The sequence below is a fragment of the Neophocaena asiaeorientalis genome, unplaced genomic scaffold (genome assembly GCF_003031525.2).
Source record: "Neophocaena asiaeorientalis asiaeorientalis breed wild unplaced genomic scaffold, Neophocaena_asiaeorientalis_V1.1 scaffold46, whole genome shotgun sequence".
In the NCBI taxonomy this organism is placed as follows: Eukaryota; Metazoa; Chordata; class Mammalia; order Artiodactyla; family Phocoenidae; genus Neophocaena; species Neophocaena asiaeorientalis.
The window spans coordinates 15,747,235-15,774,333 of NW_020175393.1; the positions used below are offsets into that span (position 1 = coordinate 15,747,235).

A 27,099-nucleotide genomic window follows, 5' to 3' on the forward strand; every position below is an offset into this window, starting at 1 on the left:
GATTGGTTTGTTAATTTCTAAGCATGATCTAGAATCATTTTATGAGTGTTTCCACCTTTACTGAGCAAATCAATACTTCAGTGTTTCAAGTATATAACGGTATGTTTTATTAAACATAGTCCCATATTGGGAACAAGGGGATCTGGGTTCCTTTGTTTTGCCAAAATCCACCATTCTTAAACAAGTTGCCTTAGCTCTCAGAGCTTCAAATTTACCATCTTAAAAATGAGATTAGGCTAAATAAGTTATTGTTGAGATCCCTTTCAACGTTCATATCAAAAAGGATTTTATCACTTACACATCATGCTACTATCCCCTCAAATGGCCGTACTCTGGCCCTTTCATTTCTCTGACATCTTAGAAAGGAAACTCATCTCTCCAACCAAACCTCCTGCCTTACAAAAACAAATGAACAAGCAGGCAAACTCCTTGTGTTTATACTCCTGCTGTACCTATTCCTTTACCTCCTTGAAACTTTAGTCTTGGTTCTTCACCCTCTCCTCACTTCCTTCCATTTCTTACCTAATGGTACTTCTTCCTCATCAGCATTTTCAGTAATCCCAACATCTCCTCCCTCATTCTCCTCCCATGTCTACGTATAAACTCCCCATCCTTGACAAAGCTATGCATCCATTTCCATCACTTTTGCTCCTGGGAAGTTTAAGAATTCTGTAGAAAATCACATAATTAAAAAGAAACTTCCAGTTGCAAAATAAATGAGTTATGAAATGTACAATGTAGGGAATATAAATAACTGGATATCTTTGTGGTGACATATTGTAACTAGACTTGTGGTGATGATTTTTGAAATGTACAGGGAAAAAAAATCACTATGTTGTATAACAGGAACTAATAGAGTGTTGCAGGTCAATTATGCTTCAAAAATAAACACTCATAGAAAAAGAGGTTAGGTTTGTGGTTCCCAGAGGCCAGGCTGGAAGGAGGGGAATTGGATGAAAGTGGTCAAAAGGCACAAACTTCCAGTTACAAGATAAATAAGTACTAGGGATGTAACGTACAACATGATAAATATAATTAACACTGCTGTGTGTTATATATGAAATTTCTAAGAGAGTAAATACTAACAGTTCTCATCACAAGATAAAATCTTTTTTCCATTTCTTGAATTTTGTATCTATTTGAGGTTACAGATGTTCATTAAACTTATTATGATAACAGTTTCTGATGTATGTAAGTCAAATCATTATGCTGTACATCTTAAAGTTATACAGTGCTGTAGGTAGATTCTATCTCAATAAAACTGGAGGAAAAAATACAAATAAAAATTACAAGCATAAAACAAGAATAAAAGCTCACATAACTGAGAACTGTATCATTTGGTGCTATCACAAATATTACATCTGCAACCTCAATTGAGCCTTCAGTATTAACCAAGCCCTCTTCCACTCACCGCTAGTTAAAGTTCTCTTCTGTTCAAGGATTTAGTTGCCCCTACCCTCTCATGTTAATGACCAAGTCACCGACTTCACAAATAAATCTGGGGACATGAGGAACTAATTTTCCTACATTTACTCCTAACATTTTCAAATATTCACTCTTCTTTTTCTTCTTCTCATCTGACTCAAAGAAATGGGTATCTTTCCTCTTTCCCAAGCTAACTTCTATATGGGCGACCTCAGCCCTGTCTCCTCCTTGAAAGTCACAAATTAGCCTCATCAACCGCTGCTCGTTTCTTGGGTCTTCAAACCTCTTCCCATTACCTGGAAGCATGTATAAGTTTCCCACCTTCCTTTCTTTCCGTTTACTCTCACATTCCTTGAAAAGATAGGTTTTCTTTTTATTTTGTTCTGTGTTATTTATTAATTTTTCTCATCTTCTAGATGGGTCTCAATCCACTGAAATCTACATTTTGCCCAACTCACTCTATTGATACTATTCTCAGGGATGTTACTAGAAGCTTCAGTTCCAGTTCTAAGATCCAGTTGCTTTTTTCTGATTTAATCATAGTTGGCTTCATTATAGCACTTGTTGTTCTTCTTGAAATACTCCTTTGTCCTAATTCCTAGGACATATTTATCTGCTATTCCTCTTACCCCTGCTTCTCCTCAACTGCTGTTGTTGTTTGGGGGCCTCCTTCATCCAACCCTTTAAGGGATGGTATTCTTCAGGGTTCAGTTCTCTGTCCTCATCTCACAACACATATGCCCCCTGTTTGTATGCCCCTCACATATAAACAGAACAAGAGAGAGAGAGAGAGAGAGAGAGATTGATTGATTGATTCATGTGCTAATGGACCCCAAACTCATCATCTCTCTTGAATGACAGAACTGAGTGTCAGCTACCCTCTCTTTCAAGGCATTACACACACCTCAAACACACCCACTGTCCTGCAGCCCCTCTATGCCTCAACATGAACTACATGCTCGTTATCGTCTACGTAAGAATGATTAGACCTAAGAAGCCCAGAAGGTGACATCACTTATCACATATGTAGGTTTATAGGGAGAGGTTCCTATAGAATGACTTCTAACACTGAAACCCTGACCGTATGCCCGAGACTGTGGGGAGTGGTTTTACAAGCATTGTGGTAAGTCTAACCATAACAACGAACCTAAAATGTCTACACTGTTTCCATCTTCATCTAAAGATGTGGAGACAGAGTAAAGAGAAGCTCAGAAACTTGCTGAACAAACACGTGATAAAGACACGACTCCCAACCAGCCCGCCTGGAGGCAGAGCTGCTCAGTGCGTGATGCTGCATCCAGAAGTATATGCAGCTTCATGTAAGGCACCTGATGACCGTGGTACAGCCGTTCCCCCCTTTGCCCATTGAAAACAATCGCGATAATAATAATAATAGCAGGCTACATGTATCGAGTGATTTTAATGTGATTCATACAGTTTTAAGTGCTTTACAAACATCAGCTCATTGAATCTTCACAATGACTCTATGGCACAGGTACTACTATTACGCTCCTTTTACAGATGAGGGAAATGAGGCATATATGGTTTAAGCATCTTTTCCATTTTTCAGTAGCTTGAGGAAAGTGAACACGAGGCAGTCTGTTCCAAAGCCCATGTCCTTGACCTCTATCCTACACTCTCCAGCTATTTAAGCATTTTACTGTGTTTCTTAAAATAATATTGAGGGCTGGTTCCTATACATCCCTTCCTCCACTCACACCATCACCAAAACACCTGGCTTTATCCTAATAATTATAGCCCTGTGGTCGTGATGCTTACTTGTATCTTTTCTCCCTCTCCCTGTTTTGGCTTGTTAATTAATAGCAATGTCTGCAAATGTTTTCTTTCTCAGTTCCTACAAAACCCTTCCATATTCAGTTTCATTCTGGATCATCTAATTTTATGGATTCTTTTTCACAAGCCACACACTCCCAATACCATAAAAAAATAAACAAGAAAAGTCAAAAAATAAACACTTGATCCAATTACCATTCTCTCCATATAGCCTCCTAAGTTGATGGTGATCATGTAACTTATTGTTCAAACCAAGACACTTTTGAGAGTGGATGTATTACAATTACACTGGAACAGCAGGTATGAACTTAGGTTGTCCTGGGCAAACCAGGAGGTATGGTCAAATCACTTCTGACACACAGAGGACAATTTAGCTACACAACCACATTGTGTCTAAAAGAGATTTCCTAGCTAACAGCTTACCCACTGGCAATGATATCATGTCTTCTTCCAATAGCACTGGCTACAGAAGAATCAGAATTCTGCTGGGGCCTTCGAATAACAACAAGCACAAAGAAAACAATCTTGCCAAAATTTTAAAACAAAAAATGAAGAATAAAAGAATAAGCCTTAAGGTTCTAAGTCTATTATGACCAATAGCAAGTAGACAGAACTGAATAAAAATGGACTTAAAAGTATTTAGTAATATTTCTTTAAATCAGCAGGGTTTAAAGAACAGAGACCTTACTTCTTAAAGTCTTTCCAACAAAATCCTCAGTTAAATCTTATTGAAAACACTCATTTCTTGTTAAATAAACATTATCTAATGAACAAAGGATTTTCACAAAATCCTTTCATATCTTGTTATTCTCAAGTATAAATTAAAGCTTTTAACTTGTCTTTATAATGCAACCTCAGTGTCAACCCTCTAACCTTTCTCCATAGTATTTAATACTGCTATTTCTGAAACATAAAGAACAGCCACGTTGCCAAAAAAAAAAAAAAAAATAGAAGAAAAAGAAGATGAATAATATATAAAATGAAATCCTGACCTTGTAATTTATTAAATTGGTAATGATCAAGAAATAACTTTGACCTATTCAACCTATTTTCAGGGTTCATTGCTATAGTACTTCAGATTAAAACAATGTTGCATTTACCTGTCTCAGAAATTGATACTCGAGAACATTGTTTCATAGATCGTGAAAATAACTCATGGCTATTTAATATCATTGGTTTAAAATAACAATATGGATATATGTGAATATCTCTGAGAAGTAGATTAATTATAAATTTCTAGGTTTTGTAGAGACATTAACGAGCCTGAAATTCTATTAGGTAACAGTGAATTCTAGAAAAGAAATCTTAGTCCCTTCTCTTCCCTGCTCTACTATCTTGTATCTGTTGTACATCTGGATAAGAAAAGTATAAGAAAAATGGCACAAGCCCAAAGTGAAATTTTGAAGTAAGAAAAGTTTGCCTTTGATGGCCTTCCTGGCCAGGAAGAAGAAAACCTCTCCTGCTTTTGGGTTCCCAAAACTATTCTCTGTTCCTACAGAAGAAGAAAGAATCTGCCAACCTTATTTGAATTTTTATGAAAATTTGTTCTAACAAGTTGGCACCCCCAGTTTGCATTTATAAGTTTAACTTTTAAACTCTCTAGTGGATTTAAAAGTTTATCTTCATGTAAAGGAATGCAACAAGCTTTCAAGCAGTGCTGTGATTTTTAGAAAAGGGTCTTCCCCAGTCTGCAAACCCATAGCACTCTGAAGGTGGATCTGAATCCAGTTCTGCTTTCAGGATTTGGCAGTGATAGACAGACACTAAATTAGCCAAGGGTGCTTGTTGGTCTATAGCCCATAGACCCATTATTGATCCCCAGGAAAGGGACAAATGGGACTGAAGATTTTTAGGAGGTGAGTTCTTCTCAGGACCAGCACAGCCAGATTCACAAAAGCCATCATGAGCACCACCCAACAAGGCAAAACTCTGTCTAAACTTTTTTGGATAAAAATCACCCAATCCAAGGACTGCAATACCCATCCTGTCCCCATGCATTTTCCCCTGCACAACCCACTGTATATGGTCATCTCCTGGTCCAGATACCCTACTATTTACTATCTCATTATAAAAAGTTTATTTTCAAGATCCAGAATCCAGAGAGAGACAAATCAACAGGATCTTTCTGCTCTAAACCCCCTCAAGTTTAAGATCAAACAGCTAAAGAGAGGATTAGCAAAACAGAAGTTAGAGGTGAAACATAAAACTGTAGCCCTGGAAAACTGTCAGGGGCAGCAAGAGAACCCCAGCTGGTGGGACACGTGCTCCAAACACTGAAAGCCGTTGATGGTGGGAGATGAGGAAAAACCAATGACTGATCCTTGAAAACTATAACAGAGAAGAGAGGAAAACAATGCTTAGTCTCATAGGTTAAAAAATAATACTAGTAATAGTCCTCTTAATAAGCTGCTTTGCATGTGTGCCTAGTCAAACATGCTATGAAGGAAGTGTAATGCGTATCATGAAATTTGTGGTCAATACGCATTGCTTTGCAACTTGCCTGATTCCAATAATAAACACCCTCCCTTTCTGCCCTGAGTCTGATTTGAGCAGTCCCTTGTGAAAATCCCCTCAATATATTCTCTGCACCTATCATATTCAAGGCATTGTGTTTGACGCTCAAAGCACATCTTCTGTACTTTATAGAGCAGGGGTTCTCAATCTTGGCACAACTGACATGCTGGACTGGACAGTTCTTTGTCGTCAGGAGTGCCCTGGACATTGTAGGATGTTTAGCAGCATCCCTGGTCTCTACCCACTAAATGTCGGTAATTACACCTCCAAGCCCCCAGTTGTGACAACCAAAAATGTCTCCAGATATTGCCAAATGGCCCCTGGGGGTTAAGCATCCCGGCTGAGAAAACTGCTGTAGAAAATTCTCTACATACCCTATCCTTAGGTTATTTACTACTCATGTGGTGTAGTTGCCTCCTTACCAAACAAACACCTCAGCTAGAACTCCACTTATAAACAACAGTAACAGCAAATATTCTCATTGAGCAGGAAGCCTAAATTCCAATTCCTGCATGTTTGTAAAAGGATATGTCTCTCACCTGGCTTTCATTTTTAAAAAGTCTTTGTTAAGAAGATGTAAATGCTAAATAAGTTGCTGTTGACACTAAAATAATGTCTATGCATTTAATACCTACCTAGGAGATAGGAAGGCAGAAAAGGATCACATTGTACCAGTCAATTAAACTGTTCCATTTTTAAGGAATCAAAGCAATATATTAGAAAGAAAATGGTAAAAAGTAACTGTCTAAAGAGTTATTAGTTGTCAATTATTTGGGAATAATTAGTTCTGAGACCATAGCACATAAAGCTCTGAACAGTCATCTTACAAACATGGAGAGGATCATTTGCTTTTCGCCTTATAAAATATAGGACTTCTAGAAGTATAAAACACGTTACATTATATGGCATTTTTAGCTAGTCATTCTTGTAGCCTCATAGGGAAGTAGAAAAATCAAATCTTTGAGCATTAAATCAAGTGTGTCACAGCACTTCTTATCAGTTGGGATCTAACCAGTATGGTCAAAATGGCCAAAATAAAATTAGATTTTGAAAATACAAATGAATTTAATTGCACTAAAAGAAATTTCAGCCCAAGTTTCTCATCCACATCTCAACAATGAGAATCAACACTATGTGAAACAATGGTCAGATGCTTTATAAGAAAGATTTAAATGTCCCTCAAAAGCATCAGATAATTACCTAAGCCAGAAGCAAGATGTTAGACTAGGCAGACTAATGATCTGATCTAAGATGGTAATTCCCATGGTTCCTGAGGAGTACAAACATCAATCATTTAATAAATGATTCCATTGGACTCCAGACTGGGTGAAAAAAAAATCTCAGCAGTGAGAAAACTGTCCAAGTTTTCCTGGCATATCAATATGCACGTCCCTTAAAGCAAGGCTATTTCTAACATAACACATTTCTAATCTTTCTTTCAGATTCTGTTATATTAATTAATGCCAGAATAAGCACCAGAGGGGAAAATCTACATAACTGGACAATAAAGTGATGGCTTCAAACAAGATCTTGCAATTCTGCTTTTTGAATAAAAGTATAGGAGAGTTTCCTTTTTGATAGTACTACTTTACTTCTTTTGTAAAAAGTATACTATAGCTTACTTTTCTAACTTTCCACCTCTCAGATAACGAGATCATGGCTTTTAAAACCCACGGTCTCCAGTTGTGATGTGCTTGGGAAGATACCACTTGACTGTAAGTAAGCAGCCGTTTGTTATACAATTACTTAAATCTTACTAACTGAGAGATTTTTTTATGTTATTTTTTAAAATTACCATATGGTAATTTATTTTCTTTTGCTGTAAGGGTCTATGGATTTCAACAATGTATGGATTTGTGTAACTACCACAATTAGGATACAAAACAACTTGCTGATGCACCTAAAACCCCCTGTGCTACCCCATTATAATACTATTCTCACCACACCCAGACCTCTGGCAATCACTGACCTTTCACTGTCTTTACAGTTTTCCCATTTCCAGAATATCACATAGTTGAAATCATACAGTATGTAGCCTTTTCATACTGACTTCTCTCACTCCCACATGTCTTTGGGAATCATCCATCTTGCCTGTATCAGTACCAAAATGTATCAATAGTTTGTGCCTTTCTGTCTCTCAGTAGTATTCTACCGCATGGATACATGACAGCTTGCTTATCCAGACCCCTCGTGAAGGACATTGGGTTGTTTACAGCTTCTGACTATCACCAATAAAGCTGCTCTGAACATTTTAATGTAATAGGAAAGAACAAATCTGATTCCATGTTAGACCTGGTCTATTGCCTGTGCTTAGAAATGTTGGCTCTGCACATTTTGTAAAAGAATGTTGCCTATAGCCTGAAATATAAAGGATAGCCTATACTCAGGTCTCTGACCTTTACGAGTCTTTTCATATAGAGATAAAAAGTTGCAGAACAGAGAATAACATTGGTTTTATTGGAGGTTTACAGGAACATCATGACCTGACCTACATGGACAGCTGCTAGAACAAAGGATCGGACACCAAGAAGTTTGCAACAACTAACCACACCTCTCCCTCACCTCTCCTTTAGAAATGCTTTGCCGGAACCCTTCCAGGAGTTCAGGGCTTTTTGGGTATGAGCCACCCTTTCTCCCTGCATGGCCCTGCAATAAATCTTTCTCTGCTCCAAACTCCAACGTTTCAGTTTGTTTGGCCTCACTGTGTGTTGGGCGCACAAACTTGCACTTGCATTCGGTGGTAACAATATGTCTGCATGTTTTAGTGGGAACATAAGTTTTCATTTCTCTAGGGTAAATAACCAGAAAGAGGATTGCTGGGGCATACGTTAAGTATACGTATAACTTTGTAAGAAACTGTCAAACTGTTTTTCAGAGTATCTGTACAATTTTGCCACCAGCAAAAACTCAAAACTCCCACCAGCAATGTATGAGAGTTCCAGTTGTTTCACATCCTCACCAGCACTTGTTATTACAGGTTGACAGTTTTAATAAGAATTTTAGAATGACTTTATTTTAAAATATTTTTTTAGCTTTTAAAAAAATTTTTTTATTTTATATTGGAGCACAGTTGATTAACAATGTTGTGATAGTTTCAGGTGTACAACAAAGTGATTCAGTTATACATATACATGTATCTATCCTTTTTCAAATTCTTTTCCCAATTAGGTTGTTATGGAATATTGACTTCCCTGGTGGTCCAGTGGGTTAGGACTGGGCACTTTCACTCACGGGGCCCAAGTTCAATCCCTGGCCCTGGTCGGGGAGCTAAGATCCTGTACACCACGTGGGGCAGCCAAAAAAAAAATATCTTTATCAACCGTTATAAGATAATACATTTTAGCACTCCAATTGGGAAATAGCATTATTTTCCAATAAAGTGTTTTGTAGAAAGTACTTTGATATCAAATATTTGAAACCATAATAAAATGTTTTATTCAATACTGTAATATCCTCTAAAATTGTATTATAAAATTGGTCAGGGGAGGTGTGATGGCTCTGAACTACTTATTTACTTCTTTTTGTATTTATGACAACTATAAAAATGTGCTGCATGCTTTTGGGGCTGCTGCAAGGACCAGAACCACACTCATCAATCAGTTCAGCAAACAAATATTCAGCGAGAGTTATTATCCTAGGAATAATTGTGAAGAGAACAGATTCGGCCTCTGTACTCGTGAGGCATATATATATATATATACACACATACAATAATTCAATTATTGTGATTATTCAATCACAATATTATTCAGTCTAAAGATATGCATAGGGTATATTAGCTGGGGATGTTTTAGAACTTGGCCTTAGTTTGAACAATGCCTGGTACTCACTCTTAGGAAGCATAAATAGAAAATGTCAAATGTGCTTTAATCCTGACTTTGTAGCAAATAATGAAATTCCCAAGTGTTCCTGAGACATTAGTACAAATTAAAACCTAAAATATAATACAAATTGTGATAACTGAACAAAAACCTCCAATATTGGAAGAAGCAGATCTATAATGCAAACAGAAAACCATGAACGGTGCTTTACAATATCAAACCTCTTTTGATAAATGGAGGGAACATATGAGTGTTAATCGATAGCTAAAAGTCAATTCTCCTCTTTGGCTGAGGAATGTCACCAGTCCCCACAGCTTTCCCCTCTTCTTTCTCTGAATGCTCTCTTGTCCAGATTCCCAGCTCTCATCTCATTAATAAGGATCATATCAGGGTTCTTATTCTCTAAGTCCTCTGGATTGCTGACTCTGGTCATATCTGGAGCTTCGCAGTGGCAGACAACAGACCACGAAGGACTGGATTTGTCCCAATCTCAGACTCCTAACTCGCTACACCCCAGCCCCTCGGCTGGCTCATCCAGAGAGGGAATCAGACATGAAAAGCTCATTTGTGATTCACTAAGGAAAGGATAATATCCCGAACCGTTCTTTACACATGCACTTAACATTACTCCCTTCGGTAACATGCAGCCATTGCCTGAAAGCCGTGTGAAATTTGCAGGGAATTGAAAACCTCATGCTTATACAAAAGGCTGAGTCGTTTTCTAAGAGTTAGGCAAGTCATTCAGAGAGTTCAACTGCTAACAAGATTCCTCAGACATGAAGCCAAGGGAACATAATCAGTTTACCCTAATTGATTGCACACAGTTTTATTACAAAACTGATGGTTTTAAACCCCAGCCAATTAGTTTGTCAAGGAGAGGTTAAATTCCTGACTGGTTTATTCCAAGTACATTTAGGCAGGATTTACAATACAACCCGCCTTATCCAGGCAGCCGGAAATATACTTTTAACAAGTGAATTTAGGAAGGACTTCCTAGTAACCAAAAGGGAAAAAGAAATTCCACTAAAACGCTCAACTTAACTAACCAGGACATTAACTCTGGGTTTTTTTTTCACTCAATGTAATTCCTTTGCTACGTAGTTACCTAATTTTGAGATCTTTTAAAATATTTTTATGGTTGGTGTCACTGGTAATGCTGCATTTGAAAATATCAAATTAGAATTAAGTAACAATCAATCTATTTAGCCTGACATGTTCATTCAGAGCCATTTCTTAACCTGGGTGAGTTATCACCCCCGGTCCTTCACAGATTTTGCCAACTGGTAACATGCGGCAGAGAGTTAAGTCTGCCTGAAGATTCTGGCATTTATTTCTGAGTGTACGCCTCATAGTCCAGGCCAGTCATTTAAAATAATCCTCATTATAAATATCTGGGTTTCAGGGATTCCCTGGAGGTCCAGTGGTTAGGACTCTGCACTTTCACTGCCGAGAGCCCGGGTTCAATTCCTGGTCTGGGAACTACGATCCCGCAAGCCTTAGGGCACGGCCAATAAATAAATAAATATTTGGGTTTCCATCGCATTTTTCTGAAGATGCCATTCATTAAAATTCTAATGGGATCAGGCAAAATCTTTTCCTAAAACTGAGCAGCTTGAGAAAAAAATCAATTAACCATTACTACTAAGCATCCATTCTGCGTTCAGCCTTATGCCCAGTCAAGTAAAGTACAAAAGAAGGTCAGACATAGCTATAGGTGAGAAGCAGAACTCACCGTTTTAATGTCCAGGCCAGTGTTAAAATGTTACATTAGAGAAATTTTTACAAATCAATTGTTTCTTAAACTTATACAAAGTATTTTACAGAACAGTGGTCAGCAAACATTTCCTGTAAGAGATCTGATAGTAAGTATTTTAGACTTCACAGGCAAAGTGGCCAAGTTGAGGATATTACATACATACCTATATAATGAGAGAAAACAAATTTCCACAAACTTTTAAGGATGAAATCCAAAGCTTGTATCAGATTTACCTTATCTCAGACAATGTAGTTAGCAGAAGTAGTTGCCACATATTTTATCTTCTAAGACCTCAATGAATAATTTGGAATGGACCAAACTTTCTCTGTGACTCAGAATTAGAAATCAGAAATCCATTTTTTGCTTGGAGTTGCCATCCATTAAGTATTATTTACTATAATTCTCCTGGAATTTGTGCTAGGTGATGAGGACACAGAGAAATAGCCTCTTGCCCTCAAAGCACTAAAATTCAAGAGCAGAAAGACAAATGGACAAAGTACAGTAATGGTATGTAATGTGGCTGCAATAAAAGTATGTATAGTGTTACATAAACATTTGTTTAAAGTGCTACATAAACACAGAGGGAGGACTTAGGAATATGCTGTTGAAAGTTTCTCATCATAAAAATGTATATTTCTCCTCTTGCAATCTTAGCAATAAGGACATTGGGTCTTCAGAATATTTAATGAAGAATCCCTGTATTGCTTCTGAATAACAATTCTGGTCTATTTTCACTGTATAGCTTTACAGACAGGCATTCCAGATAATTTGACTGAATTGAAAGGGACGAGGAGGACACAGTCAAGAGTATTTTATTTATATTTTTTCACTACATCTATCACAATAAATTTTCTTTTATTCTGACAATTAAGATTCTTTTTATTTGAAAGCTCCAGTTAATGGAGCATTGTTCCCTAGCCATCTCAATAATTAAAATGAGGAATTACAACAACAAACAAGAAAACCCCAGATTATTTAATATAAATCCAAGCTAGAATAAAGAAGAGAGAAAACTTTAATATTATTTTTTTTATCTTTCAAACTAGTGTAATATACAATAGGCAATAAATACCAAAACCACACACATATTTTATAAATTCAGAAGGAAACCAAAATCTTATGTCTCCTCTCTCCTGAGGGGGCTGGTGGTGAACTATGACCTAAAATGTGGCAACGTGGCTGATTGATGAAGACTTAAAAGGCTCATAACCTTTTCCTCTTCAGATCAGTCAGATGATGACTTCAGCATCTCCCTGTATTATACCAAAAGCTCCACCTTTGGATTTTTTGTTTGTTTTTTTTTAAATTTTTATTGGAGTATAGTTGCTTTACAATGCTGTATTAGTTTCTACAGTACAGCAAAGTGAATCAGCTATACATATACATATATCCCCTCTTTTTAGGATTTCCTTCCCATTTAGGTCACCATAGAGCATTAAGTAGAATTCCCTATGCTATACAGTAGGTTCTCATTAGTTACCTATTTATACATAGTATCAATAGTGTATATATGTAAATCCCAACCTCCCAGTTCCCACCTCCCCCTTTCCCCCTTGTTAGCCATACGTCTATTCTCTACATCTGTGTCTCTATTTCTGCTTTGGAAATAAGACTGTCTATACCAATTTTTTCAGATTCCACATACATGCATTAATATATGATATTTGTTTTTCTCTTTCTGATTTACTTTACTCTGTATGACACTCTCTAGGTCCATCCACGCCTCTACAAATGACCCAGTTTCTTTCCTTTTTATGGCTGAGTAATATTCCATTGCATATATGTACCACACCACCTTTAGTTTTCATTCCTGGAAAGCTTTTCTGGTAATAAACATAAATACAAGGGTTTAGAAGATGCTCTGCTGTTTCTGAGGGATGCAGGCTCTTCACATCTCTAATGATCCTAGTTTGGAGGGTTCCTAGCACATTTCCAAAAAGTTATTTCTACCTCAGAGTCCTGCCAGTCCTGCTAATACAGATGAGAGGCGGTGGTAACCAGATGAGAAATGATACATCCTCTATCCTTCTTTGTTGTTCCCCTGACATTCACGTCAATCGAGCAATACCTGTAGAAAGGGATTTTACTCCACAATCCCTTCTAGCATGGAGTCTCTATTCTAGATAGATAGACACTCATGAAACTGAGAGAATGATCCAGAAGCACATACTGTCCAAAGGTACAGAGGCCTCAAGCAACATGAAATGTTTAATTGTACTGTGGAGAGAAGTGGTGCCTGAAGAGGAGGGTGGGGTCTTGTGATGGAGGTTCCATCACAAAGTCCATCAGATATTATGCTAATGAACTGAGATTTTATTCTGCAAAATTAAGGGAAGCCAGTTAACAGTTTTATGCTGACACTTACATGATCAGATTTGCATTTTAGAAAGAGCACTTCTTCCTTGTGTAAATTGTAGAATTATAGAGGTTTAGAGTAGGGAAAGGGAGAACAATATTCACTGCTACAGCTCAGATAAAGTCTTACTCTAAGGCAGTAGGGAGAAATGGAAGAGAGGATGAATTTAACAACCTTAATGGATTTGGCAAGCCTTTGTGACTGCATGAAGGAAGAGGTTGAGAGGGCAAAGCAGCCAAAGGTGACTACTAATTTGGGAGATTTAAGAGTAGGAGGGCTGAAGATAAGGCAATCTAACATAGATAGAATGGAGATATCACACAGATAGTTGAATATTCAGATCTGGAAAGAAGGGTGAGTCTGGAAGAGAAGTAGAGATTTGTGACCTAAGAGTCGAAGGCCAGGTCATAGATAAGATCAGGAGGGGGAAAAGAGGAAAAGGAGAAGATTGTTAATGACAAAACTTTAAAGATCACTAACATTGGAGGGATAGGAGTAAAAGGACTCAGATGGAGAATATTAGGAGGAGGCAACGGCTGGGGCAGTGGAGATTCCAAACTTTCTATTTTGAAAGGACTCTGACCAGCAATCAGGTCAGAAGGGGGTTTGAATATTCATTACAAGAATAAGGAAATTCAGTCGTGTGTACCCAAGAGTGGGGATGCTGCTGGACATTACACTTCCACCCCAGCCCCCACTTTCAGTTACCCTACTACTGAGAGGCTGGAGAACCAGGGGAGCACGTTGTCTTGGAAACCAAAGCAGGATGCAATTTAAAGCAACAGGGAGCAGACTGAGAGTCAAATTCTGCAGAGACCATGCAACTAAGGAGCAAATGTCCAGTAATTTGCACTTGCTGGTGCTGGTCAGCCCCGATGCAGCGGGAGAGACTGAATGAGACATAAGGAAGAGTCAGTCAGGGCACTTTTCCTTAAAGAAGTTTGACCATGAAGAGATGAAGAGGATATGGCAGGAGCCACAGTGGGATACAGGGTCAAAGGGCCTCGAGAATAGTTTGAAGACACAAGTAGAGACCCTGTCTCAGAGCTGTTCCTCACAACCCACTGTGATAGACCTGCAATGCCCATCGCACAAATTGATGGTTGCCCTTCTCCAGAAAACACCTCTCCCATAGGGCCCCATTTCCACCTAAAAGTCCACTATGAAAGATTCATTTAGTTGGACCTTAAAGGCTTTTTACAGGCAGCAAGTTTCTATTAAAGTGCAAATACCCAAGTAACAACTGGAAATGAGGCCAGGATAGATGCTTGGAGTAGAGAAGGGAAGTGAGAAGGCAAACGCCAAAGAAAACCAGTGCCTGCCTCACAGCTTTGCTTGAGTTGGCCCTGAATTCAATCAGCAGTAATAACAGAAAATGGGCAGAGAACACTGATTAATCACTGGTGCTGTTTAGCTGAAATTATCCTTTATGCCCTACATATAGAGAAGCATCATACATAGATTGTCAATTTCCAAGAATAAAAATTCAACTTAATAAACTTAATACTAATTTGGATAAAAAGTAAATCTATTAGGTGATATACACGGCACTTAAAAGTGTTAAATGCCCAGGGCCAAACATAGGAATTCATTGTAATTTCCCCTAACTACAATCACAGAAGTGAAATGAGGATGTGGGGAAATCTGACAGTGGTTACTAGGTGACTAGGTAGCAGAATATGCCTCCCCGCAAAAAACACCAGTTTGGCAGGCTGATTATTTTGAGCTGAAGATAATTTAGAAGTAAGCAAATACGAGAAAAGCCCTCTGCACTCCCCCTAAAAGCAGAATATAAATTTGCAAAGGTGTCTCCCCTCCCCTCTCTACCAGGAAGGACTGAAGTTAGTCATCTGAGGTGCTAGACCCTTATTAGCCCACAGATAGTACCAGGGAAACCATATAACTCTTATCTACCATTAGTGTCTCCATACATTTACCTTCCCACAATCTGCCACCTCTGGAAGCTCAAAGTCCCTTTCTTTTGCCTTGTCACTTTTCTTTGCAATTATTGTTCTTTGCTAAGATGCTCAAGGTCTAAGCTCAAGTTCGAACCACCCTTTTGAGTTACTCATCACTGAGTACTTTCATGTCCATGCACAATGTACACATTAATGAACTTCTGTTTGCTTTTCACTTGTTAATCTGTCTTTTGTTAAGTCTAAGTTGTGAGACTCCAGCCAATGAACCTAAGATGGGTAGAATATTTTCCTCCCCTACACATTCCTCTCTTGATATTTCTTCAACAGCTGGAACAACTCACTGATACTTGTGTCTGTTGTGTCTGCTGCTCTCCCCATGCCAAGTCTTGTTTTTTGGATCATGTTCTCTCATACACTGAAGGCAGGTCATTCACAATTTATGCATGCCCAACCTACTCACATCCCTGTGTGAACAGAAGCAACTGAAAAAACACTTTTAACCTGTATCAGAGGTACCGCAGCCCCGAGAAGGACCTTCCTTTCTACTTCCAGTTGAATGTTCTTTCCCATCCCTATCAAGGACGGCTTCATACGTCATCTCTAATTATCACCTCACCCCAGGTTTGGTCTATATTGGTAGAAAATGTGTAGCATAACTAGTAAAAGAAGGAGAAGAACGAAGAAGAGGAGGAGCAGGTAGACTAGGTGGAAGGTGACTCATTAAACACCAGAAACTGTTTTCCATCTACTTGCCCAGCCGTTCCTTCAATATTGGGAGACTCTTCTCATCCTATACACATAATTCCATTCAGTTTCTCCGCCTTGGTTCCGATCTACACGATGAACCTTACATCTTTGACCTTTCCTGTGAACTACAGAGCTGTGCATCTAACCCCCTATTGGTCACTGCCTCTCGGAAGTCTAGCATACACCTCAAATTCAGTCTGTCTAAAATGGAATTCTTCTTCTTTTCCCCAGTTGCTCCTTCTCCAGGGTTCTCCCTCAGTAAATGGTATCACCAGCCACCCAGTTATTTTAGGAAGAACTCAGAAGTCATTCTTGACTCCTTTCTCTTCCTCGTCCAATCAATCAACAAGTCCAGCCATGTACACCTCACAAATCTCACTTGAGTCCCTGTATTTCTCATGTCATCATCCTGATCTGTGCTGCCTCATTGTCTATCCTTTGGACCTTTGCCACTGCACTGGATGCCCTGCTTCCTCTCTTGTCCCATCCAATCTGTTCTCTACAGGGCAGTCAGAAGAATCTTTTAAACATGCAAATCTGATCATGACCCTCCTTCCTTGTAAGTCCTTTATGAATGCCTCTTAACCCTTAGGATCAAGTCCAAAATCCTTAGGAGGGTTATAAAACATTCTGGGAACAGATCTCACACATCTCGACATCATCTTGGGCCACTCCCAGCCAGGATGGATTTCTTTTCATTCTCCGGTCCCTGTGCCTTTGCACATATTATCTTTCCATATCCTTTTTCTACAACTCTTCCCCTGGCAGACTCACTCACCTTCTAAATCTCTGCTTACATAGCCCTTGCTCCAAAAAGGTTTCTCCTAGAACAAGGGTTGACAAACTATGGTTGACAAATTTGCCTGTGGCTGTTTTGGTACAGCCCTCAAGCTAAGAACGGGTTTTAAATTTTTAAAAGAATTTCGAAAGAAGAAAAAGAAAAGGAGGAAGAGACAGATGAGGAGGAGGAGGAAAAACAGAAACCATCTATGATCATTAAAGGCTAAAAGAGTAACAAGCTAGAATATCTCCTATCTGGCCCTTTACAGAAAAGGCCCCTGCCTTAGAGCATCAACCTAAGGTCCCCTACTATGTGCTCCCCTGGTGCCTGGACTTCCTCAGTCATCGCTTAGGCTTTATTACAATTAGTTGTTTAATGTCTCTTTTTTGCACTAGACTCTAAGCTCAGCAAAGCTGGGTACCATGTTCGTCTTTACCACACTATATCTCCAGTATGTAGTACATGGTAGAAACTTAGTAAACATTGTTGAATGAACTGCAACGGAAATGAAAATAAGTGAGAGCTTCATATTGCTGCGTCCACAGACAGGCCACGGAAGTACTTCTAAACAAGTATGACTAGGACAACCATCCCCCCAGTGCTCTCAGGACAATGATGGTTTACGCTCGTTCTCGCAGAAAAAATATTAATAGCTCCCCCTCTACTCTCAAAAGTGTCCCTCTTTGGAGGAGTTAGGAGACTTGGAAAAAGTTCATAGGTCCAACTGCCTGGGAAGAGAGAAATTTCCTAAGATCACTGGAGCAGAAACCACAGTGGCTTTTGTAATCAAAAGGTGGAACTCTTTCCATGGAAGAGTTCAAATCATTGTAACACGTAGTATTCAGAAACCAGACTAATAGTAGAGAAGTACTGTGTTTATGGAACATAATGATTAAAACAGACTTTTGCTTTACTGACCTGGAAGTCTGCCTGTTATTTTTAACATAGTCATTGTGTGAAAACACATCCCTCATTGTAAATAACCAACTTTCAAAACTCAATCCACCTTGAGTTTGGAATGGCCAGTATAATTACTGTGAATAAATACTTTTATGACAAGCTCTTTTTCTGACATACACAGGTGACTCAATCTTTTTGTCTTTCGGTACAAGTGGGAAATCAGATATTCTAGCTAATTAATATTCAGGAATAATAAAATAAGTTATTTGGGGATACAAAACTTAAGAATTGAAGTAAACTTCAGAAATCATCTGATTTAACACGCTGACTTTACAGATATGAATTTGGAGAACCCAGGAAGCAAATGTTCCTGCTCTGTGTAAGGCTCCCTTGGAATCAGGCCTGTTTAAAATTTTCCATTAAATTAAACATCATTAATAATCAAATTTATCCTGTATCTATTTCTTTAATGATTGTGACATCACTTTGGTATCTTCATGCCTGAGATTCATCTTCAAGAACAGAAGTCTACATTGTACTTTATGTGTACATGTATCTCACCTGTCTAAAGAAAGGCATGAGTCCTACATCTTTCTTAAATTCCCTTTTCACGTCTTCTCTACAGAGTGTTTTGCCACCATCGGTCTGAGCTGTAGGCCAAACTCATCAAACCTATGTCGATTATTCATACTATTGATTATAATGATAGTATTTACTGAATTTGTACAAGGCACTAGGCACTAAGCTTATGTGATTCACTTTCTTGTGTCACGACAACCAGATGAGGTTAAGTGTTATTAAATTAAAAGGGAGAAAGGTGGGCCTAGGAGCAAATAACTTGCCCAGGATACAGAGCTGGTAAGTCATCCAGATGGGGCCTCAACTCATATCTCTATGAACTACCAGCCTATAATAACAAATTCCTCAGGGTGCTGTGTTGGATACCTGCGTGTACCATGTCAAGTCCTCTCCAACCCATCTCTTATTCCAGCCACTGACATGTGGCTCCCATTTCCACGCAAAAGAAAGCTGACAGTGCCTTGCCTTCCGCCCTTGGGCCTCTCTCATGCTGCCACATGAGATGAACCATTTAGCATTCATACCTCTGCAACCAGGAAGTGTTGGGTTTGGAGCTTTGACCAGTTGGAGACATGAACCAGTGTCTTCTCTTTTTGCCCATGGGCAGAATTGAGATACACTTCAAAAGGGTCCTCACAGGATCAAGCATTTCCTGTAGACATCTTGAGCTGCTTTCCCTCCTTTGTTTCACTAATTCTGTCCCCCATTCCTGCTCCCTGAGATCATCTCCCAAATAAATAAACTCTATGCAAATTTTGTCTCAGGCTCTGCTTTCAACAGCATCCAGGATGAGAGGAGGCCTTCTTCCCCACCATCAGACCATCTTGTTTCTCTCCTCCTGAGCTTTCTATCACTAATATGCAACAGCTAACATACTTTATCTGAAGAGGAAATCCTCTGTCTCTGATGGACCTGACTTCTTCATTTCCTGTGAATAGCAGAGCTATCTGCATCTGTAGGGTCTCAGGACCACATTGAGAATATTTGTCTACCTCTGCTGGAAACCCTTCTGATTAGTCAGGCTCCTTGAGCTGGAAACATAAGGATTTATAATGAAAAAGAATCACACAGTAAAAACAGAAAGAATGAAAAGAAAACAAACCAATAAAGAACCTATCCTATCATAATATTTGAGGTTCTGGTATTTGCTGGCTTTGGAGGGAGTTCAAAATAAATGAAAGAAATGTGTATTTTATTAAATGCTAATATTTAGAAGATGTAGGGGGGGAAGGAAAGATAAAGGCTTCCAATCGTATTTGCAAATATGGGTCGTCTCCCAGCCCCTTCAAAATGGTTAGATGTTTTCCTTGCATCTGAGCCACCTCCGCAGTTTTGGAAGTAACACCTGGGACCAACGAGAAAATCAGGCAAGGGGGAGCGAAGCTGCACGTGTATCCAGCCCACAGAGCTGGGCACCACACCGTGCTCTCAGCCTGGACTGTAATACGATAACGAGCTCTTTCGAGCCAAGTTGCAGCTGCCCATCCGACTTCCTCCCCAGGAATAGCCTATTGCTTCTGACCCCACGTAGGTCTGCCTGTAATAAACTCTATCCTTCCCTTGCAACATCTGCTATTGTTAAAATGATCTCTGTTTGTCTTGAAGTATAAATAGGCCCCAAATTTCAAGAGTTCAGAATACACTGAACCGTAACTTTTTTACGGTTTTTCTTTTCCTTCTTGGTAAGAGCCTTATCCCTCTCTTGGGTTTTGGAATTCATTTTAAGAACAACAATGAAATAAAGTGGAGAGGAAGAAGATTTGAGAGGGTCAGGAGGACTCTAGGAGGTCAGAAATGAAGAGCTGGCCCTGGCTTTTGTTTTTCCTATATTTGCCGGAATACATGTTGATGGTCCATGTGAGCCATTTTCTGTATTCTTGTTTCTCCATACTAAACTTAAGACTTTGGGGCAAGAGAAGGAACTGATTTTGTTACTAATTAGTACCCAAAGTGTTTTGCAATGTTCAAATCGACCAACTTTTAATTTTGCTTGAACGAGACAATTTCTTGTTCCTCATAATGAATGTACTTGTTTTCAAGAAGAGAAAATAGGGGAGCCTTAGTCCTGGCCTCAGATGTAGGGTCTTGGTGAAAAACAAGACACTGAGGCCTGGCAGCACTGGATTCCCAGCCTAGACCTGCCAGTAGGTAAACTGTCCTCACTCCTCTGAACCTCAATGGATAAAATAAGTGATTATTTCATAGCACAGTTAAAGTAGTAAATGAAATAATGCACATGAAATGCCTGTTAAGTGTGGTTAATAACTACTAGATGATCATGATTTTTCAGTGTATGAGATTTTATCTTCCAGCGAGACTCAGAAAGTCTTCCAGTCCAGTTATCAGAGCTTCCTCAGATAGAGAGGAATCAGTTCCATATGCATCTCCAGCTGAGGGGTTAAAACAGATAACACGCTTAGAAGAGTGCCTAGCAGGTTGTAAATACTTGATAAATGTTAGCTATTCATCACCATCGTTATCTATGTATCATTACTAATGCACAATTATCCTTATTATTATAATCTGTTTACTGAGTGACCTGGATTCAGCAGGTGCAAGAGTGGGAATTTAGTCTTCCTAACCCACTCCCATTTAAACTCATGCTGTCAAATTACTTTTCTCAGATCCTGGATGAAACCCCAGGCAGATGACACAGCTTTTCTGATTACTTCCACATATGAAACATTCCAGTCCAATCCAATGCAATCTCACATCCTTTTAAAACCTTCTTCCTTCCTTCGGCTTCAAAATCTGGGAAATCTGTGATGGGGAAAATATTGTTGGCTTCGCATTACTTCTCCCCCTTGATTCCTCTTCCTCCACTCACTACAAAGCCTCTGGTTTTCCAGAGGCTTTGTAGGCTCAGAGGGTTTGATACCCTCTGAGTATTGCAGATGTCTAAAACTGACTCTTTTTTGAGTCCTCCTGTGGGTTCCACAGAGACTTGCACTAAGGATCTGCGGTTGACTGTTTGGCATGGGAGATGCCTGTTCCTGGTGGCTACTTATGACTTATCTGAAAGCCCCTGATGCCCAGTGTCCACACCCACTTGAGGTCACCCCACACCTCTTGGGTGCGTCTCTGTTAAAATGGTACATGATACGCTCCCCTGACAAGTCCACCCACACCTGGAATACTGTGGGCCTGGCATCTTTGCTCAGCAAGCTAGGAAATGGAAACTTCTTCAGCACAAGGCACTTTGGCCAGTCTCTCACCAGTAGACTCTTCTTCAGTGTGTCAGACAACAGTCTCTGTCAACTTCTAGCGGAGCTTTAAAACCCAGCTCCTCTGGAGAGGAACATGACGGCAAGCACTAAGCTCTGCCCTCCCGTGAGCAGAGATGAGGAGTTCATTACGCACTGAGAATTAGCTATCATACGGTCCTAGAACAGTTCCCTTCCACCTCCCAGTGAATTCTCCTCTTCCCGTATACCCGGAGGTACATGAAGGGCTAGAGAGTCAGAGGCTACACTAGGTTCTAGCCACTTCGTTTACAAGATCAACATAGATTATCTTAGTCTGCACTGTCCAACACAGTAGCCACTCACCACATGTGGCTATGTAAGTTTAAATTTTAATGAATCACAGTAAAACAAAATAAAATTCAGTTCCTCAATCTTCCCAGTCACTTTCAAACACTCAATACCCACACGTGGCTAGTGGCTACCACACTGAATAGCACAAATGTAGAAAATTTTCATCATTGCAGAAAGTTCCACAGACAGAGCTGGAACTCTGGAACCTCACTTTAGAAGGTGAAGGTTTTGTCAACTATTGTTTTGTTCTCAGGGCTTGGAGCTTCTCTTAAGGTCATAGCACGCGAGAAGATTCATATTTACCAGTTTTTTAGATAATCATTAAGTAGATCGATTTTGACATCTGGGTTCTGGACTAAGAATGTGTTAAAGCAAATGAATACAAGACCATTTTTCATGATGCTAAAATCTTAGATAAAGCAGGAGAAAAATTAATTGGGGTTCTTATGTTCAAGCCTCAAGTCTAAAACAATGTCTACTAAAAATAAAATTAACAAAAGGAACAAAAGTAACCCATATCACTATTTTTTCTCACCTGGATCACTGCAATAGAACGGCTAACTCATCTTTCTCTTACCCATTCCTGCCAACCTCCAGTTACTCTTCCAAAGTTTAAAAGATGCAAAGTAAATTACATCAGTTTCCATTGCAAGTCGAATAAAATCTCATGTTCTTAAAATGTCCCATAAGCTCCTCAGGATCTGCCTCTTGTTCACCTGTGCGACCTCATCACAGGCTACTCATCTGCACGCAAGCCCGCTATTATTCAGTCCCTGTGGCCGTCCTTCCTCCGAGGCGCTGCTCCTCCAGCCTTGGGATTTACACACAAACTGCTTTCTCTGCCTTGAAGGGTTTCCCCTCCACATATTACCTGGCCAACTCTTATTCAGTTTGGGTCTCAGTTTTACTGTTTCTTCCCAGAGCAGCCTTCACTGACTCACCACCAGCACAACGACCACTGTGATGCACTTATGGCACGCCTGTTCTCTTCTTTATAGCATTTATATGTAATCATATATTTAGTTGTCTACTTTATGTATATATTGCTTACCTTTCCTAATATGATATGAGGACAGGAATCATGTCATTTTGTACACCAGCTTTTATCCTGATACCTGGAATGCAGTAGCTGCCCACTAAATATCAGCTGGGTAAATGAACGGACGAATAAACGAATGTGCACATCTTAACACTGACTTTCTTCGCTTTTTCTTTAATTTAATTTATATTTTACACAGCAGGTTCTTATTAGTTATCTATTTTATACATATTAGTGTATATATGTCAATCCCAATCTCCCAATTCATCCCACCACCCTCCGCCCTTGTTTTCCCCCCTTGGTGTCCATATGTTTGTTCTCTACATCTGTGTCTCTATTTCTGCTTTGCAAACCGGTTCACCTGTACCATTTTTCTAGATTCCACATATATGCGTTAATATACGATATCTGCTTTTCTCTTCCTGACTTACTTCATTCTGTATGACAGTCTCTAAGTCCATCCATGTCTCTAAAAATGATCCAACTTCGTTCCTTTTTATGGCTGAGTAATATTCCATCATATATATGTACCACATCTTCTTTATCTATTCATCTGTAGATGGATATTTAGGTTGTTTCCATGACCTGGCTATTGTAAATAGTGCTGCAGTGAACATTGGGGTGCATGTGTCTTTTTGAATTATGGTTTTCTCTGGGTATATGCCCAGTAGTGGGATTGCTGGGTCATATGGTAATTCTATTTTTAGTGTTTTAAGGAACCTCCATAATGTTCTCCATAGTGGCTGTATCAATTTACATTCCCACCAATGTGCAAGAGGGTTCCCTTTTCTCCACACCCAACACTGACTTTCTGAAGGAATAGCTCTAGCAGCAAAGGTAGCACTTTCAGCCTAGAAGGAAGGACACAGCATGGGTAGGGAAAGTGTTTGGGGGTCAGCAAGGCCCTGGGTGGACCAGTCCCTTAAATCACCTTGTACCTGCACCAGTTACCTCCATCGACACACAAGACTGGCCCAACTTCTCCTCTCACTAGAGGACAACCCACCCCATCTTTGTCACAGCTCATTGTTTTCCTTAAAACACCTCAGAACCCAGCAAGGAAGCAAAGAGTGAGAGCTTTCCCGCCTCTGGTGGGTAGTCCTACCTCTGTGCCCCTTGTCTCTGCGACAAACAGTAAAATGTTAAGCCTCGCTTATCTGCTTGCACACTTCCCAGTGAAGGCTCTCCTCAATGCCATGCATTCCCCAAAGTACGGGCTTCAGTTTCTTTTCTTTCTTCCTTCTTCAGCAATCATTTGCTCTATTGTTTCACCTACCAGCTAGTTCCAGACAATTTTCAGTTTTCTCTCTAGCTGTGCTTTATCTTTCAGTTTCTAATCCCAGAGATTCCCGCTGCCAAATGGATATTTGAATAGTCCCTCTCCCCTACAGTGGGCATCCCAAACTCACTAAAGACAAAGCTTAGGCCAACAACCTGTTCCTTCTTATTTCCCCATATCTACTGTTGGAACCTTTGTTCCGCAGGATATGCTGACTATAGACAATAGAGTCACTCTTGATTTCCTCTCATCAGTTCCCAACAGTCAGGAGTGGGCAAGCCCTTTCTTCTCCCTCTCTTTTGTATGTCTTTGATCTGTACCATCCTCTCCCTTCTGATGACCATCAATCTCCTCCAGATTCTCAATGCATTTCCTCTAAAGCTAAACAACTGAAGCAGTGTCCTATCAGGTCTTTCCGTTTGGTCCATGCTCCAACCCAGTCTTCGCCCTGCTTCCTGCAGCCTGAGTACAGTACAGCTTCCCATAGGCTCCTCCTCTATCCTGGACTCTTCAAAGTGTCCTCAACAGCTCATGAAGTAAATAAAGAAAAGTACTTCAGTCTGGCTTTCAAGGCTCTCCAAAACTACAGCTCTGTCCTCCCTCTCTTCTCAACGTGTTTCCCATTCTACAGCCAAATGAAAATACCCCACACGTTGTGATGTCAGTGTCCTTTATTCATGCCTCGATAAGGGAAGTTTTTTCTCCTTCGGTCAAAGTCCCACCCATCCAGTTCACTCAGAGTACTATGTATGTATTTGCAGGTGCTTATCTTACATTGTTTCGAACTAGGGTCGAGTGCTCGAATTATCGTACTAAATTATTACACTAAATTATCTCCTTGAAGGTCAAAGATGAATCTCACTTATGCATAATTCCCCAGACAGCCTATATCCAAGAAAGGTCATGGTCATTAAGAAAAAAAAGCATGGGTTCAGACAGATTTGGGCATAAATCTTCCCTTTATCACTTGACGTACATCTTAAACAAAGCCCCTAAACTCTGTGAGCCTCAGTTTCATCATATTTAGAATGATAAAAATGAGACTTACTTCCCAAGTTACTGTAAAGGTATGATATATAAAGCACCTAACACGATGTCTGGCATGTAAGAGGCACCCAGTAAATGGATACTACTGCAATAGAAGTAACTATCATTAACTTGTAATAGAGAATCGATATGTATTGGTTAAACTAAGCTAAAACTAGCATAATAAATCTATTCTGTCTTCCAGAGGGTTATAATCAAATTGGGGAAAGAAGGCACCACCTCATTCTAACCATGCTGAGCAAAACGTAACATGAATGATGACATTCCAGTAAGAGCCAAGGCAGTCTGAGGAGGAAGACTTCACTTCCTCCTGGAGTGGAGAGGGCATCCCCTTGAAGGACGTGTAGATCCTCAGTAAACTCTTGAAAGATGGAATAGCCACAGGAATAGGCCTACTCTGAACAGTAAAGGTTACCCTCTATTACTTTTTCTTTAAAAAAAAATACTGAAGCTTGTTTTAAATGAGACCTTAGTCACTTCATTAGTGTTTATTTCACTAATTACTGATTTCTTTTGTAATTAACTTTTTCTTAAAAGGGAGTTTAATACAGGGGGAAAAAATACTGGCTTGAAAAGGAACTAAAAGTTTGGTCTGATAGGCTATATATGATTGTAAAGGAGTCACTTTGCTCCTGGGATCTCTGTGATATCAGCTGCAAACAGTAAAATGCCAGATATGTTTTTGAGGAAAGAATCAGGTGATGAAACGCATTTTACAACAGATTCAAGAATGAGTTCACAACATGGATGGACCTAGAGATTATCATACTAAGTGAAGAAAGTCAGACAGAGAAAGACAAATATCACATGATATCACTTATATGTGGAACCAAAAAGAGAAAATGATACAGATGAACTTATTTACAAAACAGAAACAGACTCACAGACACAGAAAACAAACTTATGGTTACCAAAGGGGAAAGCAGGAGGAGGGATAAATTAGGAGTTTGGAGTTAACAGATATGCACTACTATACATAAAATAGATTAAAAAACAAGAACCTACTATATAGCACAGGAAACTATATTCAACAACATACTGTAGTAACCTATAATGGAAAAAATCTAAAAAATATATTTCATGTATATATGAAATATATATAATATATATATATAAAAAATATATATGTATATATATTATATATATATATAAAACTGAATCCCTTTGCTGTACACCTGAAACTAACACAGTATTATAAATCAATTATACTTCAATTTTTTTAGAAAAAGAGTGAGTTCATATGGAAGATCTAAATGGCCTTGGGAATTCCCTGGTGGTCCAGTGGTTAAGACTCCGCGCTCTCACTGCCGAGGGCCGGGGTTCAATCCCTGGTCAGGGAACTAAGTTACTACAAGCCGCTCACGTGCGTACGATATGGCCAATAAATAAATAATTTAAAAATAAAAATAAATAAGAATTTAAAAGATAAACAGCCTTTCTCCTTGTCCCGTAGGGAGATAATCTTTGTTAGCACCCAGCCTCCTACAATATTCATTCCCCAGCACACATGACCCTGTGTGGAAGGGGAATATATATAGGAAATTTACAAGCCTTTCTAATTACTAGGTACTATCACACAAACCAGTGCCAGAGTTGATAGCTATAA

The 27,099-nt window shown here is 39.2% G+C and overlaps 1 protein-coding gene across 11 annotated transcripts in view; it reads right to left on the minus strand.

Annotated features, from left to right (window-relative positions):
• The window catches only part of PKHD1 (PKHD1 ciliary IPT domain containing fibrocystin/polyductin), a 600,926-nt gene that overhangs the window by 228,451 nt on the left and 345,376 nt on the right, over positions 1-27,099 (minus strand). The window contains exon 62 of one of the 11 annotated variants that reach the window (XM_024765928.1): positions 11,335-11,772. The exons of the other annotated variants lie outside the window; for them this stretch is intronic. Coding sequence (XP_024621696.1) covers positions 11,765-11,772 — 8 coding nt within the window. The 3' untranslated portion in view covers positions 11,335-11,764. Of the gene's footprint in view, positions 1-11,334; positions 11,773-27,099 lie in introns of those variants that run through there. 11 annotated transcript variants of the gene reach the window in all.